A 20,906-nucleotide genomic window follows, 5' to 3' on the forward strand; every position below is an offset into this window, starting at 1 on the left:
AATCAACTACCAAGTTTGCAAAATGTGTGGTTTTTTATCTGTTTGTTTGTTTTGTTCTGTAAGAAATGTAATACAATGGTATGGTTGCTGATGACATGATAAATAAATAGTCAGAGAGAAGGGCGATGGGGGTGGGGATGAGGGGTGTTAATAAAAAATGTCATTGAAGAGAAGGATGTATTAAAAAAAGAAGGTGCAGACAAAAGAAATGTTACCTGAAAATGAAGTGTGTATAAGTATGAGCGCCAACAGAAATCAAGCATAAGCAAGAAAGTTGGAATGTTGAAACAATAAAAATATTATGGGCAAAAAACCAAAACAAAACAAAACAGAATCACCAAAATTTCAATTGATAGTCTCCAAACCGATTCCTTTCCTTTTCAAGAGGAAGCTGACCTTATTACATAAATGTGCCACTAGACAGAAGACAAAGACATTCTTGTACATGCTAGGGCACATATAGATACCCATGCCCTACCCAGGCAAGGTCTGTAGATCCATGGCCACTGTGCTTCTTACACAACATGCCTTTGTCATAAGCTGACCCTCCATGTCTGATGCAAGGAATCCCCCTGCTTCTTCCACTATACATAACACAGAGGAACAGAGACAGAAGTACAAACAGAGTTGAGTGTCTTACCTGCTGCGTTTGTTGCTGCTGGATGGCCCGCACTTTGGGAACTGGGCTCTCCCGGGAGGAGGATGACTGTTGCCGGGACCGATTCCCATTCTGCATGGGCTCCGCTACCATTGTGGCAGAAGCTACTGACATGCTTCCTGTGCTTCGAAGAGAAGCACTGTGGGGAAGGGACTGGGGTGCTTTCACCCTTGCACCCAGTCCTGTTTGGTCCATTTTGCGGATCTGGGTCTGTCCAGTACTATTCTGGCGGGGTAAAGCAATGGGCATATGTTTGTCCAGCATGGCGCCCCGCCGGGAAAAGTCTTCACTGTGTGTGCTGCGTTTGGCAAAATCCTCCATGCTGCTGTTGCTTGGCCCACTGAGCTTAAGGTCTTCACTGTTCTGGCTTCGGGAACTGGTGATGCTCAGATTCTCCAAGCTGGAGTCCATGGACACCTTTGGCATTGGCTGAGGAGGGTTGTTAAGATGGTAAACAGGATTCCGAAAGGAAAGGGCCTGTAAGCTGCCCTGCTGGTTGGGTACTGCGTGCAGAGGTCTCCTAACCTGGGGAGCACTCTGAGGAGTATTGTGAAGCTGCTTGATGTTTGCCACCTGGGTGACTGAAAGCTGGCTTCCGGATAAACGTACGGGAACATCCTGCATCATGGAGCCGGGATCACACTGTGCGGCATTGGGATCCTGGAGATCCATCAGTGATATGCTTCGAACATTGGGCAGATTAGTCTCATCGTCCTTGTCTGAATAAGTCACACTCCGTGACGATGACTGCTGGATCAACAGCAAGTTGCCTTTGAAATATCCTTCATTTTCTTCCGGTGGAGACTTACACTTAATCTCACTGTAAGGAAAAAGTTATTAATTTTACATATATTACAACCTGGTATTGAGAATAATGCAGCTAACGTCCTTCTATTTTCTATGACACAGTTAGAAGGGGGGAAAAAATAACATAGGGCAGTGGTTCTCAATCTTTGGTCCTCTAGGTGTTTTGTACTTCACTTCCCACAATTCCTAACATCTGGCAAGCTGTCTGGGACTTCCGGGTGTTGAAGTCCAAAACACCAGGAGTTTAAACAATAGCAGAGATTATCAGTGCTTCCGTGGAGGCTCTTCTCTCATTCTCACCACAGTCACAAGTACGGCTGGTGGGGACGAGAGAGAGTGCCTTCTCAGTGGTGGCCCCCCGCCTCTAGAACACCCTTCCAAGGGAAATAAGACAGGCCCCACCCCTCTCCTCTTTGTGCCTGGTGGCAGATTAAGGACTTGACCTACTTGGTGAAGGCGAACTTTACTGATGATGTGTGGTTTCAAAATTTCAAGTGTGTTAAGGGATAAAAACCCCAGGTACAAAAATGGATATGGCCTACTCATGCATACCTATATTATTGTTTGGAGTCTAAAGAAAAAGACCTAGCTTTCATATATGATATAGCTTGCTCTTACATTTGTTAGAAGGCAATTCTTATGTGTCACAAGCAATTAGCTATTTACAATTTTGCATTGAAGAATCTTGAAAAGATGTAACAGAGAGTCCCTTAGTCTTTGTTCTTGGATAGGAAATATTGAATAGGAAATAGAATTAAAGCTAATGAAGCATAGAAGCTATGTGTCTTATCAATGATCCACAAGGCACTCTATTCAATAATATGAGTGCTCAACCTTACAACTCGGTTGTAATTAATACTGAGATGATGATGATGATGATTTATATCCCACCCACTCACACCCAAACAACTCGTTGTAGGTTACAACAGTTAAAGGAAACACAGTTATAATTCTCAGTATGCAAATATATTAGAAGTAATAGTATTGTATTGTCGAAGGCTTTCATGGCTGGAGTCACTGGGTTGTTGTAGGTTTTTCGGGCTATATGGCCATGTTCTAGAAGCATTCTCTTCTGACACTTTGCCTGCATCTATGGCAAGCATCCCCAGAGGTTGTATGGTCTCTGAGGATGCTTATAGAGTCATAGAATCAAAGAGTTGGAAGAGACCTCATGGGCCATCCAGTCCAACCCCCTGCGAAGAAGCAGGAATATTGCATTCAAATCACCCCTGACAGATGGCCATCCAGCTTGCCATAGATGCAGGCAAAACATCAGGAGAGAATGTTTCTAGAACATGGCCATATAGCCCAAAAAACCTACAACAACCCAGTAATAATATTATCAAATAATGTTAAAATCAATTTTAAAAAGTCATGAAAATCAACAAATAAAAACCCAGCATATTATACAAATCCATTTTTAAATCAATTCTTAAACTACTTTGGATTCTAGTGGGTTTTTTTTCCTGAGATGACTGATCATTTCAAGATGGACATGTCTAGTACTAAAAAGCCCTTGGGATATACCCAGGTGAAGCGTACCTGTCAGCAGGGTCCTCAAATATTTTTTGCAGCCCTGAGGAGAGACTGACATTAGGACTTGAGTTGTGATCTGCCAGACGTCTCAACTGCTGCTGAATCGGCGTAGGGTTTGTCGTTGCCTTCGCAATATCTGTGAGGATGCGTGGCAAGGGTCCCAGTTTTTCTACTGTTGCCTGTAGGAAGGAATTTTCACCCTGATTCGACAATAAGTACCGTGGCATCCACCATTTCAGGTTTTTTGGGGGTTTGAATTTCATCATAGTTTTTTTAAAAGCAACAATAACAATGGTGAACATGGGTGGAAGAGTGGAAGTTGGAAGGAAAAAAAGGCAGGCGTTTGTGTGTGGGGTGTATGTGGCAGGACCACAATGCATTGTTATGGAGCAGCAGGACCACGGCGACCAAACGGATGGAGGAGACGAAACAGGGTGCAGCAGACATTGAGGAAAGAAAAGGAAACAGAAATTAAAAACGGACCCCCAAAATAAAAACCAAACTAATGCCATGCCAATGCAAACTTGTCATGCGAAGCCAACTAAGTTCAAAAGATGGAGAAGACTACAATCACTACAAATGCAAACAAAGTCATACCACTGCAAGGAAACGCCTTCTGCCAAAAGGGGTCAGGGAAATGCATGCTGGCATTTGGGGGATTGTAGGAGCATTGGAAGTAAGCATGGGGAGGTGCAGTGTACAAGTGTGAAGTTCATCTATTTGAATTAGCTTTTGCCTCTTAATGAGCTTTGAGAATGACTATGATGTTCTTTTATCTTTTTAAAAAAGAAGTACAATGACAGAAATCTGTTAAAGCACTTCTTTGGTTGAATCCCATGTGATTCCCACCTATATGCCCTCATCACCACTGCTGGCGAGCCCCCGGTGGCGCAGTGGGTTAAACCCCTGTGCCGGTAGGACTGACAGGTCACAGGTTCGAATCCGGGGAGAGGCAGATGAGCTCCCTCTATCAGCTCCAGCTCCTCATGCAGGGACATGAGAGAAGCCTCCCACAAGGATGATAAAAATATCAAATCGTCCGGGTGTCCCCTGAGCAACGTCTTTGCAGATGGCCAATTCTCTCACACCAGAAGAGACTTGCAGTTTCTCAGGTCACTCCTGACACAACCCCCCCCCCCCCCCACAAAAAAACACCAAAAAACACTGCTGGCTATGAAGGAAAAGAGCAAAAAGTGTTTTTGCATCTTGCTTTAATTTTAGGTCATAATGTCACTTCACCAGAAAGTGAAACACAAATGTGTTGTGGGATTTTACCACTCTTCAAGTTCATACATCTGCCGTTGTGACTGAAAGAGCAGATCTTACCAACTTTTTTTTATCTGCAACTAAAACAAATCTTCAGCTATAAGTCACTTCATGCTGCCCGATCAGTTATATCAAGGCAGGCAGTCATTTCAGTGACTTTGGTGAGAGAGCCTATTTCAACTAAAAATCTGCCTGCAAATAAGTGGATACTGTGAGCATAAAATAAGGGATTATGGAGTGGTGGAGGAAAGGTACTAAGCTAAAATATGGAAAGATTATGTTCTTGCACAGAGTATTTGCACCAAAAAGACATTCAATTTTCAGTGAATTTTCATTTTCTCAAACACACAGTAATAACGATAACTCCCACCACCATCAAAAGAGTTCTGATTATCTGTCCTTTCAAAGGAAAAATCTAACCAGAATAGTTTAATTACATACAATAACTTTGGGCTTTAAAAAATGCAAGGGCAATGAAATAAGCCTCAGAAAGAAGCATAATTATGTACTAAGGGCAACAACATGCCCTTCTTTGCTGCATGCGTTAGGCAATATACAGACATAATGTTTCCTTTGTCTAATTCAGGGTCCCCAAACGAAGGCCTGAGGGCTGGATACAGCCCTCCAAGGTCATTTACTCGGCCCTCGCTCAGGGTCAACCTAAATCTGAAACAACTTGAAAGCACACAACAACACAACAATCCTATCTCATTAGCCAAAAGCAGGCCCACACTACCTATTTAAATACTAAGTTTATATTTGTTAAAATTCTTCTTCATTTTAATTATTGTATTGTTTTAAAGTGGATTTTGCACTACAAATAAGATCTGTGCAGTGTGTATAGGAATTCATTCATGCTTTTTTCAAATTATAATCCGGCCCTCCAACAATTTGAGGGACTGTGACTTGGCCCTCTGTTTAAAAAGTTTGAGGACCCTGCTCTAATGCACCTTCTACACTTCCATATAATCTAAATGATCAAAACAGATAATCTACACTATCTATTTCAAACTGGATTATATGAGTCTACACTGACATATAATCCAGTTCAAAGGAGAAAGTCTGGATTTTATATGGCAGTATAGAATGGGCTGTAGTTATGGATCATGCACACTCCTTCGTAACTCCCCCTCTTTTCCTTCTGCAACACTGAGCTTGATGCAAAGGATCATATAAAACTTATTAAAAGAATTCTTAAAGTGGGGAGGAAATAAAGACTAAAATTAGAAAGCAAAGCCCAAAATGGCTTTAAAGTATAATTCAAATGAAGGAGGTGATAGATACCAGAAGCTGTTTCAAGTAGAATTTGTGGAGGGAAGCATATGTATATATGCAGATGAACCCAAGACCAAAGTGGTTTATGGTCAACATCCATCAGGAGGCCTCTAAAATGGATGTTATGACCTATAAAGCCCTAAACGGTTTGGGTCCCGCCTATTTTCGCGATCGCATCTCCCTCTATGAGCTGGCACAAACTTTAAGATCTTCCAAGGAGGCCCTCCTTTCGCTCCCACCATCGTCACAAGCACGGTTGGTGGGGATGAGAGAGAGGGCCTTCTCGGTGGTGGCCCCCTGCCTCTGGAACACCCTTCCTGGAGAATTAAGACAGGTCCCATCCCTCCCCTCCTTTTGTAACAGCCTGAAGACCTACCTGGTGGTTTAAACAAACCTTTGAGAATGACTAGTTCGTGCTCTGCCCCAGATGAAATTGGCCATATCTTTTTCTACCAATTACCCAGGTCACTTTCTTCTATTAGGCCCTGAAAATGTACAGCCATAGACTCTATCTAATTTCCCGGACTCCCTAAAATCACATTAGCCCAGCCCGGCCTTTTAAACAGGCAGGATTATTTTAAATATATATGCTACTGTGGTTTTTAATGCTTATATTATCTTGTTAATTTTATGTTTATGCTCTTTACTTTGTTTGTATTGATTATGTTACTTGGAAACTGCTCTGAGTCCCCTTGGGGAGATAGAGCGGTATATAAATAAAGTTTTGTTGTTGTTATTGTTGTTGTTGTTGTTGTTGTTGTTGTTATATTTGTGTGAGCTTCTTTAGTGATTCTGCTGGACACTCCGATCAGTGACTATGTTTCCTCATGTGATGTTCCCATGTTGACATTTGTTCCTTTTTAATATTTTGGTGCTGGTTACTGATCTTCATAAGAAATATGTACTATGTATCTATGTACTCAGATCCGTGACAAAGTGATAACAAGAATGCAAATAGATTTGAAGGGCAAGTCCTCTTTGGGGAAAAAAGGAAGGCTAACCTTAGAAATTTTCTCACTCCTTTCATAATTATTGCTGTGTGCCCTCAATTCCTTTCCAACCCAAAGGCAAAGCTATTGTCCAGAGTGGGATTTGCCCTTGCCTCCCTCTGAGGCTGAGAGTGTGTGACTTGACTAAGGTTATTCAGTAGATTTCCAGGGCTGAGCAAAGATTCAAAGGTGAAAACACTACATCACACAGAATACCAAACAATGAAGTTGACTGTTAATAGGATACTGTCGGCAATCCAGCCACAGTCTCCGGGTGCCATTACCTTGTCCAGTTGACACACAACTTCCCACAGCAAAGAATGCAAGATAGCAATCTCTCTTCCCAGATCTATGTATCCTTCAAATCCTGGTGTGTTGGAGATTGTGTCCGCATTAGAAATTTCAACCAAGAAGCGTTTCATGCTTCCCCATTCGTGCTCTAGAAAATCATTCATAAATGTAATGTATTCTTCTTTGTTCCCAAATCTTCATTTTGGAGAGGAAAAAAAGGAAGAGGGAGAGAAAAAAGAGTGTTATAATTTAGATTAAAGTGAAAGAGAAATAGAGAGATCTTAAACTTTCTTCCATGGATTAAAGCTACTCTTCCTGCGATCAAATTGAAAGGTTTTTTTTTAACACTTCCTTCGAGTTAATGACTCCAAATAATCATTTATGAGTATGTTAAGACAGTACAATACAGCCCATGTTATCTAGTGTTTCTTGGTACTGTTTTCATTCAAGCAAGCTTTGTAAATACTCACAGCCTTCAAATCAATATCATCAGATATAGACTGAAAATAACTTAATGGGCAAGCAATCTCTTATGGCACTATATAAAACTCTCTTGAAAGATGTATTGTCGAAGGCTTTCATGGCTGGAATCACCGGGTTGTTGTAGGTTTTTTCGGGTTATATGGCCATGTTCTAGGGGCATTCTCTCCTGACGTTTCACCTGCATCTATGGCAAGCATCCTCAGAGGTTGTGAGGTCTGTTGGAACTAGGAAAATGGGTTTATATATCTGTGGAAAGACCAGGGTGGGACAAAGGACTCTCGTCTGCCGGAGCTAGGTGTGAATGTTTCAGCTGACCACCTTGATTAGCATTTGATAGCCTGGAAGTGCATCGAGCAATCTTTTGTTGAGAGGTGATTAGATGTCCCTGATTGTTTTCCCTCTGCTGTCCTGCTGTTTTAATGTTATAGTTTTTTAATACTGGTAGCCAGTAGTGCACTCATATTGCACTCATATTGCACGGATATTGCACATATATACCTTTACACCAGAATCTACAGTAGCAATTCTGTGCAAAGCTAGATATGATAGTAAAGGTTTCTTTGCATTTAAAGTATGAGATTAAGAAAATCAAAGTGCAACCTGCATCAGTAGGAGTGTGCATATATGTTATGGGATCAGAACAGGCATGGAAGGGGAATATAATCCCTTTTCTGTTGTTGAAACCCCTCTTCTGAAGTTAGTGTTTAAATTAAGAGGAAATTCCCGTTGGTGACAATTTTATTTTCTCTTTGCCTGCAAAGCAAATATCAGTTTCAAAAAGGGATTTTCCTCAGTTATCATAACAAGAGGCAAACAGTTGAATTCCTTCCGCTTGGTTGTCCTTCACCTTTTTGTCAACCTTGATACAATTTCAATTCAAAAAATGAACACAAAACTCATACACAGCAGATGCTAAAGTGCATTTAAAATCAGATGTAGTTTGGGCTTCCAAAAGCAAGATTAAAATAAAAAAAAACTAGTTTACAACCCATTAGCAGCAATAGTAAAATGGATCATGTTTGCATGGAATTGTTGTGTTATGTTTTCTATTGTATTGTGTTTTGAGGCTTCGGCCTGTGTAAGCCGCATCGAGTCCTTCGGGAGATGCTAGCGGGGTACAAATAAAGTTAATAATAATAATAATAATAATAATAATAATAATAATTAAAGTTGTTAATAGGTTAATAATACAAAATATATATCAACAACTGCAAACCTTTACAAAAGGAGGAAGTACATTTCTCGATGTGTTTTATTCACACACACACATGAAAAACAGTCTGAATTCTTTAAAAACTGCCACACCACACTTTTACCAAATATTAGAAATATGCTTCTGAGAAAATAACTATTAATGCCTTTTGTACTGTATGTTTGAAAGATCCAGATATTCTGGATCTTTCCTGTGCTAACTAGGGTGATCAATTTTCAGCCACGAATTTAAGAAATATTTAACTGAGACAAATTTTGTGCATTTTAGCAGCACTGCATCACTCCAGCAAATGTTCAAGGAATGGATGATTTTAAACAAAACAATTAATTGACACTATATATAATATTCAGGTCACAATAAGATAAAGGTAAAAGTTTCCCCTTGACATTAGGTCTAGTCGTGTCCGACTCTGGAGGGCAGTGTTCATCTCCATTTCTAAGCCGAAGAGCCAGTGTTGTTCACAGATGCCTCCTAGATGATATAGCCATCATGATTGCATGGAGCGACCTTACCTGATGTACTCACATGTGTATGTTTTTGAACTGCTAGGCTGGCAGAAGCTGGGGCTAACAATGGGGGCTCACCCCATTTCATGGATTCGAACCGCCGACCTTCTGGTCAGCAAGTTCTACAGCTTAACCCGCTGCGCCACCATGGCCCCCAAGTCACAATATAGGACAAAAATGTGTGAAAAGAAACAAAAATTACTGTATTGTCGAAGGGTTTCATGGCCAGAATCACTTGGGTGAGAAAAGTGGGATATAAATAAAGTTTTATTATTATATGGCCATGTTCTATCTGTGGCTGGCATCTTCAGAGGATCCTAGAACACAGCCACGCAGCCCAGAAACCACACCACACCCTAATAAAAAATACTGTCACCATAAGTAAACATTGAAAATCACTGATATTTTAACCTGAAATTTAATTACTTTCTGTTCCCAGAAATGACAATGAACACAAAGGCACTTTACTTCTGAATAAACTTGACTAAGTGCCTGCCTGCTGTGGCTGGACCCAGGAAAAGGGAGATGTGAATTTCCCAGAAAAGGGAAATTGGGTGTGTGTGTGTGTGGAGGAAATAGGGGCAAAATAGGATGGCAGGAAGCAAAGCAAAAGATGAGTGGGGAAGAGAGGAACTTGGTAGAGAGAGAAAATACTGCAGAAAATAAACTGAAGAATGAATGTTGTGTGTGTGCAGAGGTGTTAAAAGTAGTGGCAAAGAAAAGCCTGAAAGGAGCAGCAAAAGAGATGGTTGAGAAGAAAAGGTGCAAAGGGCAAATAGTGGGCAAAGAAAGGTGAGACCTGGGAGCTAGTCAGCTAGGACCCCGATCTCTTTGGTGGCACTCCAAGGATGCTCTCATCCCCTCCCTGCCTTCCTTTCTTACTGCTCCAGGGTCTGTCTGTCTCATTCTTTCTCTCTTATTGCAGCTGACTTGGTTGGGGCATCCAAGTTTGGAGATGACATTCTGGCCCCTCTAGTTCTAATATGGGAGTATCTGGGAAAAATGGGATAATTGGTCACTTTAGGCCAAACCGTTGGTGCTGCCAACATCTGCTGGTGAGACACATTAAGCCACAGTGACAATGAGAAAAGGTTAGTTCCATTCAGTGGTTTGGTCTGCACTCCCCCCATTGATTCCTGCCCCACTCCAAAGTCCATACTGACGTAACTGTATTCAAAATGCGAGAGCAGGAAATATCTCCAGACCATTTATTAGCTAACTACACTCCACTTATGTGTGGGTGTAGGAAGGGAAAAGGCATACTGCAGAGGATGGGACACTTCAGGCTTGTAGGACCAAGTTTGGGTTTTTGAAAAAACCTCAAGGACCACCAACAGGAATTATTATTATTATTATTATTATTATTATTATTATTACTACTACTACTACTACTACTAGCTGTACCCACCACGCGTTGCTGTGGCCAACCTTCCATCTTTCTCTTCTTCTTTCCCTCCCTCCTTCGCTCCCTCTTTCCTTCCTTCCTTCCTTCCCGTATTTCCTTCTCTTCTTTCTTCTTTCTCTGTCTCTTTCCTTCCTTCCCCCTTTTTGTTTCTTTTCTTCTCTTTCCTTCTTTCTTTCCCTCCCTCTTTCTCTACATCTCCCCCCTTCCTTCACTCTCTCTTTCCTTCCTTTTCTTTTTCTTCTCTCCTTCCTTCCTTCTGTAACTTTCCTTCCTTTCCCCTTTTTCTTTCCTTCCCTCTTTATCTCCTTTCTTCCTTCTCTACCTCTTTCCTTCCTTCTCTTTGTTTCCATGCTTCTTTCTCCCTTTCCTTCTTTCTTTCCTTCCCTCTTTCTTTTATTTATTTCTTTTTTTTCTCCCCTTCCTTCCCTCTTTCTTCCCTTTTTCTGTATTGTCATTTACCTTTTCGTCATTTTTGGGGGCTTTTAAAGTCCCTTCTGCGGTGTTTTTCAGTGTTTTTATGAGTGAAGGACATACACTGGGTTGTTAAGTGTCTTGTGTCCAAATTTGGTGTCAATTCCCCCAGTGGTTTTTGAGTTCTGTTAATCCCACAAACGAACATTACATTTTTATTCATATAGATTATTATTATTATTAACTTTATTTATACCCCACCTTTCCCCCCATGGGGACTCAAGGAAGCAGACACAATACATTTAAAAAGAGGAATTACTTCTAGTTTGCAATCCATGAACCACACATATATCGGGATGATCTGTGTGTGCAAAGGCAAGGAGCAGTTGAAACAGTAAAATTTACACCTAAATATTCCTGCTATTCAGCAACTGGGAAATAGAGGCCTTTGTTTATCTGATCTAACTTGTGCCCAGAGCTTGGAAGGTTACTTTCAAATAATAGGTAATTACATATACAATTTATCCCAAAGTAGTTGCTGTGACAGCAACAGTTTTAAAAAATAACTATTTGCCATTCTATCCCTGAAGCTTGACTGAAAATTGCTGATGCTTTAAACACTTAAATAGTACAAGCAAAACACACTTGAACATCATTATAGTGTTCCTGTAGTTTTACTCTCAGTGTGTGGCTGACTCTCCTGTGAGCCTTTTTCTGTAAGGCAGGGAGATTACAAAGTGCAAATATCATCTTCAAATATACATTTCCCCATAAGATTAAATGTGTTTGATGGGGAAGTGTTCATAATAATTGTTGTTATTTTCAAGTTGGCTTCAACTTGTGGTGACCTTTCAAATGAGTCTTCTAAGAAAGTTGGTAATTAATATCTCTGGGCCAAAACTAACAAAATGAAGTTCAATAGTGACAAATGCAAAATACTCCACTTAGGCAGAAAAAAGTGAAATGAAAGATACAGAATGGGGAACGCCTGGCTTGAGAGCAGTACGTGTGAAAAAGATCTTGGGGTCCTCGTGGACAACAAGTTAAGCATGAGCCAACAATGTGATGTGGCGTCAAAATAAACCAATGGGATTTTGGCCTGCATAAATAGGAGTATAGTGTCTAGATCCCGGGAAGTCATGCTACCGCTCTATTCTGCCTTGGTTAGACCACATCTGGAATATTGTGTCCAATTCTGGGCACCACAGTTGAAGGGAGATGTTGACAAGCTGGAATGTGTCCAGAGGAGGGCGACTAAAATGATCAAGGGGCTGGAGACCAAGCCCTATGAGGAGCGGCTTAAAGAGCTGGGCATGTTTAGCCTGAAGAAGAGAAGGCTGAGAGGAGACATATAGCCATGTATAAATATGTGAGGGAAGTCATAGGGAGGATGGAGCAAGCTTGTTTTCTGATGCCCGGGAGACTAGGATGCAGAACAATGGGAGACTAGGATGCGGATATTCCATCTGAACATTAGGAAGAACTTCCTGACTGTGAGAGCTGTTCAGCAGTGGAACTCTCTGCCCCAGAGTGTGGTGGAGGCTCCTTCTTTGGAGGCTTTTAAACAGAGGCTGGATGGCCATCTGTCGGGGGTGCTTTGAATGCAATTTTCCTGCTTCTAGGCAGGCGGTTGGACTAGATGGCCCATGAGGTCTCTTCCAACTCTAGGATTCTATGATTCTATGTTCAGGCCTTGCAAATTCAGGATTATGGCTTTTTTATTGAATCAATCAATCTGTAATATGGTCTTCTTCTTCACTACTACATTCCATTTGACTTCATAATATTTTTCTGTCTAGACCCAATGCGGTATATTCAAGAACACACCTGGGGTAATGTTTTTTCACTGACACAAGTATCTAGGGGTGATGAAGAGGAGAAGCTGCTTCTAAAGCATGGTCCAAGAATTCAACTCAACTGCCTTGGCACTTGGAAAGTAGTGAAGCTAATGACATTCAAGCCTTCTCTCTTTGTGTCAATCCAACCTAGGATCCAATGCTCAGTTTGAGTTTTTTTTCTTTCTAAATATATATTACTATATGGAGTTGAAGCAAAAGGACCTGTCCCCTAATCAGGTACTTTTAGAAGTATGTCATTTAGTACAGCAATCTATATACTTTGACAGAAATAAGATGACAGGTGATACAACTCATTTGCAAAACTACACATAATTCAGATATTACTCTTTTTTGATCCTATGTCATTTTTTACCTTGTGAAGTTTGCCAGGTTCTGGATAACCTTTGCAATCAATGTCAAAGTTCGAGAAGTACGATCATCAGGGTATTCTTGCATGAGGTTGAAGAGACTTGGCGACATGATGGCTGGGCAGAGGAAACGGAGAAAAAGCGAGGCACTGATCAGGCGCTCGCTGATATCTTGCTTCCCCCGGTTGAGGAACTGCTGCTTCCACGATGCAAAAACCTCTTTCAGCTCCCGAGGAAAGACACTGAAAATCAATAAAGTAGTAGACAAAAATGAAGCTGAACCAGCAATACTCTTGCAACAGGAAAAAAGGGGAAATTGTGCACGAGTTTAGCATTTTTAAAGAAATAGGATAGGGTGTTGATGGAAATCAAAGACTAAAAATGTAACTGGTTCCTTTCCCCATTACATCATCCAGTACACATGCTCTTCATAGTTGCAATTATGTCACTTATTGCATTCCACATGTTTAATATATTCATTTATTTATTATTTATTTACAGTATTTATATTCCGACTCAGGGCAGATTACAATGTACATATACATAGCAAACATTCAATGCCATAGACACACAACAAATATAGACAGACAAATAGCCTCTATGGGCCATTCCAGCTTTTTCATGAGGATATTCTGGCCACCAGGGGAGCTGTTGCTTCACCGTCCATTTGTGACACTGATGAAGTACTTCCTCATTCTTTGCATGCTTGCTGGAGATTTTTATGGCGTTGTAAATTAGCTTCCCCACATAAGCAGTACCTAAATTTCCTGACAGATGCAACTGTCTTTCAGGCTGCAAAGGTCGACAGCAAGCTACACAAATTGGTCGGAAGCTCACTCTGACCCCGACTAGCTTCGAACTCATGACCTTTTGGTCAGTAGTGATCTTAATGCTGCTGACTCCCAGCCAGCTGCGCCACAGTCCCAGTATGATATATAAACAAATATTTCTAAATTGTGATGTTAGAAAGACTTTCTCCTCCTAGAACCTATTAAGAGTCACAGGTGCTCACTTTCTTATTCTCCCTTCCCCAAACTGTCCTCTGCCAGTTTGCTTCCATTCAATTAAAGCCAAGCTGAACAGAAGCATCCTGGCAATACTCATGGTGTCATTTTCAGAAGTCCTTTAGATCATTGCTTCTTAAACTGTGGTTCCCAGGCCCAAATGAGGCTCCCTTGGCTCAATAATTGGGATCACAAAAATTGGCAACAACAAAAGATTTGGGTTGCTATGAGTTTTCTGGGCTGTATGGCCAAGTTCCAGAAGCATTCTGGAACGTGTTCCATGCTTCTGGAACATGGCCATACAGCCCGGAAAACTCACACCAACCCAGTGATTCTGGCCATGAAAGCCTTCGATGACACAATAAAACGTTTCTCAATGCCACCCATTTACACACACCTTTTAGCAACAACATGCAGCATTTACAGTGAACTCTGCAGAAAAAGCTTCACCTATTCTCCAAAAAATGAAAAATCAGCTTGGTTAGCAAGCCTTGCAAATACTTTATTATTATCATGTCAGAAGCGACTTGAGAAACTACAAGTTGCTTCTGGTGTGAGAGAATTGGCCATCTGCAGAGACATTGCCCAGGGGATGCCTGGATGTGTTACAATCCTGCGGGAGGCTCCTCTCATGTCCCCACTTGGAAAGCTGGAGCTGACAGATTGGAGCTCACCCCGTCTCACGGATTTGAACTGCTGATCTTCAAGTGTGAAATTTTCTCAGGTGTGAAAAAAAGCCTTGAGAGCAAGAGTGCCCGAGACCTCTAAGAGAGTATCTCAAATTTTCATTATTGGGGATTCTGGGAGTGTTGTTAGGCTTTCAGTGCATCCTGCCCTAATCCCATGTGGCTTGGACTGTGGTTAAGAGAAAGAAAACAAGGCATCAAGCATTCAGGGTTTTTGGGCTGTTGGGGTGGGGGCAGAGTTCTGCAATTAGGAATAGCCAAAACCCTATTCTTTTGAAAAAGGGAGAATGTTTCTGGGCTTCTGTTCACCTATTCAGAAAGGAAATGTAGAAGGCAGTTACTGCCAAGAAGAACAAGCTATGACTTGCACTGTAACTCATTACTTCTAAACTCTGGTTGAAATCCAATGTTTTCTTCCTTTTCTCATAAGTAGTGCACCAATATAATAAGCATCACAACACCCCTCCTCCACAAAAGCTATTATTCCGACTATATTTGGCTTGGTTTTATATCTGGGGAGACTCAAATATGCTTTTCCTTGTGGAAGTGAAGCTTGTAACTCCACTCTGCCCACTAAGAATCTCTCAGTTTTACAACCAAAGCGAAAATGTTAAAACTATATTACAAGTTCAAATATACTAATTCATAAAATTCCTCACATTTATTACTGGAGGGTAGAACTAAATGTAACGGAACATCCTATTCTGTTGGTTGTCATTTGATGAGACTGGGTGACTGGAATAATTTTATCTGGAAAAGTAATTCACTATGAGAAGAAATAAAGGAAACTGTTGATGGTGCCTCATTATTCTGGTCCAATTTCTTTCACTACAGTTCTCACTTGTTCTATAGGACTATATGAAAGCAACCAAGGGTTGTATAGGCCCGTCTTACTACCTGGATAGTCCTGCCTTAAGTTATGCTTGGTTAATGTGAGGCAAAGTGACAAGTGAGGAGTTTGTATATATTTCAAGGCTGGGCAACTCTCATCCCAAGAACCCACAAAGTGCTGCCTCAGTTCACCAATTCAGCAGGACTAGGAGGAATCTCCCAAATTCTACTCCGTATTCGCCTTGTGTTAAAGAAGAAACTGTTGTGATGAGCCAAATATTGTGGGATTAAGTCATCTGGGATAGGATCATTGGTGTAAAGTTGTTTATAAAAATTCAGGAATTTGGTCTGTATCTCTTTGTCTGTAGTGAACTTCTTTTCTCCTCTTATTATTTTCGTTATTTGTTGTGTTTGTCTCTTTTTCCTCACCAACCTTTTTCCTGTCTTATTGGCATTTTCAAAATATTGTTGCCTAACAAATTTATATTTGTTTTGACAGGGATTCCAATTCTTTTTCTTTGGCAGAGATATTTTCTTTCTATTTTTGAATTTTGTGGGGCTCTCTTGAGATACCTCTCCTTCTCCTCAATCTCTTTTTCTAATTCTTTAACTTCTTTCATCTTCATTTTGTTCTTCATACCTTTTTGCTGAATTAAATTGGGGGGGGGGGGAGTGTCTGTAAAAAGGGGTAACAAATAATCCCCACCCCCGTGGGCTATGTTCTGCTCACTCCTGCAATATCTGACGTGTTCATCTTGCTAGAAATAATTGCTGAGCTAACCTTTTTGTTCTGCACTCACCTCTGTAGGGGAAAATAATCTTGCTTCTTCCCACAAAATGAAAAAAAAATCCCTAAGACTCAGTTCAGTTTTCAGGTCAAAACCATCAAAAATAGATCACCCCTTTCATTTCCTCAGCCAGAGTTCCACTTGACCTCTAAAAGTTAGTTCGAATCAGCTAAAATGCCTGGTGCCGATGACTGACATGAGAGGAAATCACTGAAACCCTTCCTCCGATAGGCTTCATGCCTTTCAATGGCACACTGGATGGTTGATTATGGACCCAGAATCCTATTTCTTATCTCTCTTGCAGCATTACATTTCAGGTTTTCCCCTTTTTGCTTTTTTTCATGTCAGTAGTGACTTGAGAAATGACAAGTCTTTTTGCTGATCCTATACAGCAGGAATCTCTATGAAGAACTACTGTATATTCTGTATAAGACTACATTTTAACCCAAGAAAATCTTCTCAAAAGTCAGGGGTCATCTTATACGCAGGAGTCGTCTTATACATGGGAATCGTCTTATACATTGAAGTCATATTATATGCTGGAGTAGGCTTATGCATGGGAGTTGTCTTATATGCGAGAGTAGTCTTATACGCCGAGAGTCATCTTATAGAACGGGTGTTGAAACTTCAAATCCGGATTGGAGAATTTGCGGTTGCCGCATATGGTGGGGGAGCTCAAAAATGGCAGTGGCTGCACGCCTGCCGTATGCAGCGACTGTATGAAAGTATTAAGGGTGACGCTCTACAAGTACGGTAGAAGAAAATCCATTCATCAGGATTCGTGGACTCAGTGCGGTCCTGATGGTGAGGTGAAGGGGTGCCTCACCGGGAAGGTGCAAGTGAAAGGCGGAGAAAGCTGCAGGCGTCCGGGGTGCCCGGGGTATGGAAAAAAGAGATAGAGTTGCTCTGGGCCCAGAAAATCACACCTCTTTTACCTGTCTGGCCCGCCCTTATATTCTATTACCATACCTCCTCCTCTGCCTCTCAGATCTCACTCCTGAAGACTGCAGTGAAGTGGTACAGGTGCGTATGTGAGAGATCTGAGAGGCAGAGAAGGAGGTACAGTAATAGGAAAATTAGCATATTGAAATCAAATCTGATGCTTTTTAAATGTTTATTTGGTGTGCGTTGGAAGAGGGGTAGTCTTATAAGGTGAGTATATCCCAAACTCTATATTTTAACTGGAAAGGTTGGGGGTCGTCTTATACGCCCAATCGTCTTAACTGCCAGAATATATTGGTAACTGCGACACCCTCCTCCCTGTTTTGCACTCACCAGTAGGAGTTGATGATCTTGCAGAAGGCCAGCTCACAGCACATTTTGAGATTGGCCTGGTGCTCATGCAGTTCACTGGATGAACATTTGCTGGGATCAACTTCACAGTTCTCATCTGATTCGTAGAGCGCTTTGATAAATTCACCTAGCAATGAGGTAAGAAAACAGAGGAAATTAGGATAATATTTTATTGGCCTTACACTGCAAAGATGTCACTTTCCTTAAGAGGAACAATTCCCTGACGACACATGATGTAAACCGCTCCCTCTCTGAAGCAGAAGATGAAGGTCAATTACATGTAGCTAATATTCACAAAGAAAGCGGAAGCCTCATTCCATTTCCCTCATTCATAAGGAGGGCAGTCAGCTATAAAACATTCAACCTTGAAGGAGGTTAGAGAATAATGTTTGTCCTTCTCTAGCAATCAGGTGATCTTCCAAAAGGTGATATTCAGTTAATTTAAACCATTTGGTCTTAGCACAAATTATAAGCAACGATAACATTACGTGCCATTCTGAATTACAGTCATGTACTTTGCACCTATGTTTTTCTTGAAGCATTTTGTCCTTTAACTCCCCCCAAATATCTGAACATTGCCTGATTCCTTTGTGTAATTTGGATAACACATGCTGCTCTTTGATTTCATTAGGGTGTAATTTGATTCTGTTATTATTGAACAGAACAAATAATGATTAATTCAAAGTTCAATCTGCTCACGACATTTTTCGCACATTCAATTATTCAAGGTAGGTCAAAGAGCTTCAGTGTTTCTGCTCTCACAATCTTTGCTTCCCGTGATAGCTTAAGGATAGCTTAAGGATGATGAATGAAAGCGAACACTGACATTCAGGCATAAAATACTAGGATGATGGAGCTGGTGGTCATACCCTGTTTCCCCAAAAATAAGGCAGGGTCATTTTTGTTCCAAATGATGTGTTATGGGTTACTTTCAGTGGATGTCTCAAAATTGACTTTTTAATTAACTGTAATGAGGCCTTATTTTTGAAGCAGGGTTCATACTTCGAGCATCTTCAAAAATCCTGAAAAAAATGATGCTAGAGATTATTTTTGACGTAAGTCTTATTTACGGGGAAAACAGGGTAGTTGAGTATTGTGATATTACAGAACGCTATATTCTCATTGTTCTGGTACAGCTGTACCAGGAGCTCCAACTTTATTTGCTTTGTATTAAATGTTTGATTGCAGTCCTAGGTTTCAGGGACTCTGTAGATAGGTGGCAAGTCATCTGTCCATCATCGTTAAGTTTTGGTTCTGCCCCTTGCTCAGGAAGGGAGCCATTTTTTAGTTAGTCTCAGCAAGGTAAACTTATGTATAGGATGTGTGCAAGCTTCCCCTGTACAAAAGCTTCAACCTTTAAGAATTTCCAGGAAAACAGCCCTAAAGACCAAAGAACTCCAGCTGGAGAACATCTACTGCCTTGCTGGTAGGTCCACTCGGCGTTCGAGAAGCAGTTCAACCCAGTAGCGGAGCCCACATCAGTAAGGATTAGATTACAGTCAGCCTGGGAGAAGTTAAAAAGGGGATTTTCCTTTAAAGTAGGAGTTATTGAAGACAGTTGCCTGTCCTTCAAGGGCAAGATTAGGAATTCACCAGTTGCCTAAAAGCTTGGAATCATTTGCTTAACTTTACTGAAGACTAGAGAAGTTTCTGTTTGGTTGTTCATTAATAAAAGACTTTGTTGTACTTCTCAAGCCATCTAAAGACTATTTGTGGTGGAAACCTCTGAGAACTTCTCTTTAGGCCCCCTGGCTTCCCGCTGGGCAAAGGTATCACATCCTGTTCTAAAGACAATTATTTACAAGCCCAGCGCACGACAGAACACTCATGCATATTCCCCAAGTGTACAATGCACTTTATCTCTTTGTTTCTCTCAAAAGCAATACTGTTCCATACAAAAAAAATAAAATAAAAGCAAATTTCTTACTGTTACAGAAGCCAACGGGAAGAAATAGTTAACTAAGGAAGAAACTCTGAGGATACACAAATTCCTTGTTGGTCCACTGACCTTTTAGAAAAGTGGACTTTATCCCTTTATTACTGTGGTATCAATTTTTCAGAAGCTGTTTCTATCTTTTAAAATGTTTAAAATGCTGTTCTAATTTGTTTTCATTTTTATGGTTTTACACCAGAGATGAATTTTATAGTTTTCAGCCAGAAATGACTAGTATAAAGCTTCAAAAACTTCTAATAAAAAGAAAACAAAATAAAATCTCTCAACTGAATGTATTCATTATCCTGTTCCTAAAGGAAATTGGCTGAGTCTTATTCAAGGTGGTTTCCCGAGAGAGAAGAACCAAGAGTGCTGCTGCAGCTATGGAATATGGAAATAGCAGAGTTCCCTTGAGTGAGTGCTGCTTTCATCTCTGATTCTCTAGGCAGGTATCCTTGACCTGAGTCAAGAAATCAAAACTAGTATTTGAAACAAGAGCAAAGACATTTTGAACAACCCAGGGAAACAAACATTTACTTGCACTGCTCTTTGAAACTACTTCTGTTCAGCAGAGCATTTAACCACTAACTGCTGAAACTGGGCAATTAAAGGAACAGAGGAGCATTTTGAGGATATGGAAGAGGTCAATTGGGGGCATTACAGGAATAAGTATTGGCTGAAGGATCCTGTAAATGTTCAAAAGAAGCATTCAAGGTGTTTTCAACAGAGTTTCTTTTGAACTCTGTTCAAATTATGGAACAATACAAATGAACACATTTGGTCAGAATAAGAGAATATGTACTATGTGCCATCAGACCATTATTTGATGACAATTTCCATGTGTTTACACAATTTTTGAAGAGCCGAAATTAATATTTTGTGAGAGGAAGAGTAAAAAATATAGTAACAAGCAAAAGTTTAAAGTATTGTCGAAGGCTTTCATGGCCGGAATCACTCAGTTCTTGTGGGTTTTTTCGAGCTATATGGCCATGTTCTAGAGGCATTCTAGAACATGGCCATATAGTTCGAAAAAACCCACAAGAACTGAAAAGTTTAAAGTGTTTTGCCCTTATAAATTACCTGTTCGAACGCATCTCTCCTTATGAACCATCGCGGAGATTAAGATCCTCCGGGGAGGCCCCGCTTTCCGTCCCGCTATTGTCACAGGCACAATTGGTGGGGACGAGAGGCAGGGCCTTCTCAGTGATTGCTCCCCGGCTATGGAACTCCCTTCCTGGTGAGATCAGGTCAGCCCCCTCCCTCCTGTGCTTTAGAAGGATGGCAAAAACTTGGCTGTGGGACCAAGCTTTCGGGACAGGGCAATA

The 20,906-nt window shown here is 40.9% G+C and overlaps 1 protein-coding gene across 11 annotated transcripts in view; it reads right to left on the bottom strand.

Annotated features, from left to right (window-relative positions):
* The window catches only part of RASAL2 (RAS protein activator like 2), a 298,400-nt gene that overhangs the window by 15,277 nt on the left and 262,217 nt on the right, over positions 1–20,906 (bottom strand). For 10 of the 11 annotated variants that reach the window (XM_060774420.2, XM_060774417.2, XM_060774425.2 and 7 more), the window contains 5 exons: positions 17,631–17,775; positions 13,052–13,288; positions 6,816–7,017; positions 3,008–3,201; positions 641–1,478 (listed from right to left, as the gene is read on the bottom strand). In XM_060774420.2, the coding sequence (XP_060630403.2) occupies positions 641–1,478; positions 3,008–3,201; positions 6,816–7,017; positions 13,052–13,288; positions 17,631–17,775 (1,616 nt within the window). The remainder of the gene's footprint in view (positions 1–640; positions 1,479–3,007; positions 3,202–6,815; positions 7,018–13,051; positions 13,289–17,630; positions 17,776–20,906) is intronic. The other variant, XM_060774418.2, reaches the window with a different exon arrangement.

The sequence above is a fragment of the Anolis sagrei genome, chromosome 4 (genome assembly GCF_037176765.1).
Source record: "Anolis sagrei isolate rAnoSag1 chromosome 4, rAnoSag1.mat, whole genome shotgun sequence".
NCBI lineage: Eukaryota > Metazoa > Chordata > Lepidosauria > Squamata > Dactyloidae > Anolis > Anolis sagrei.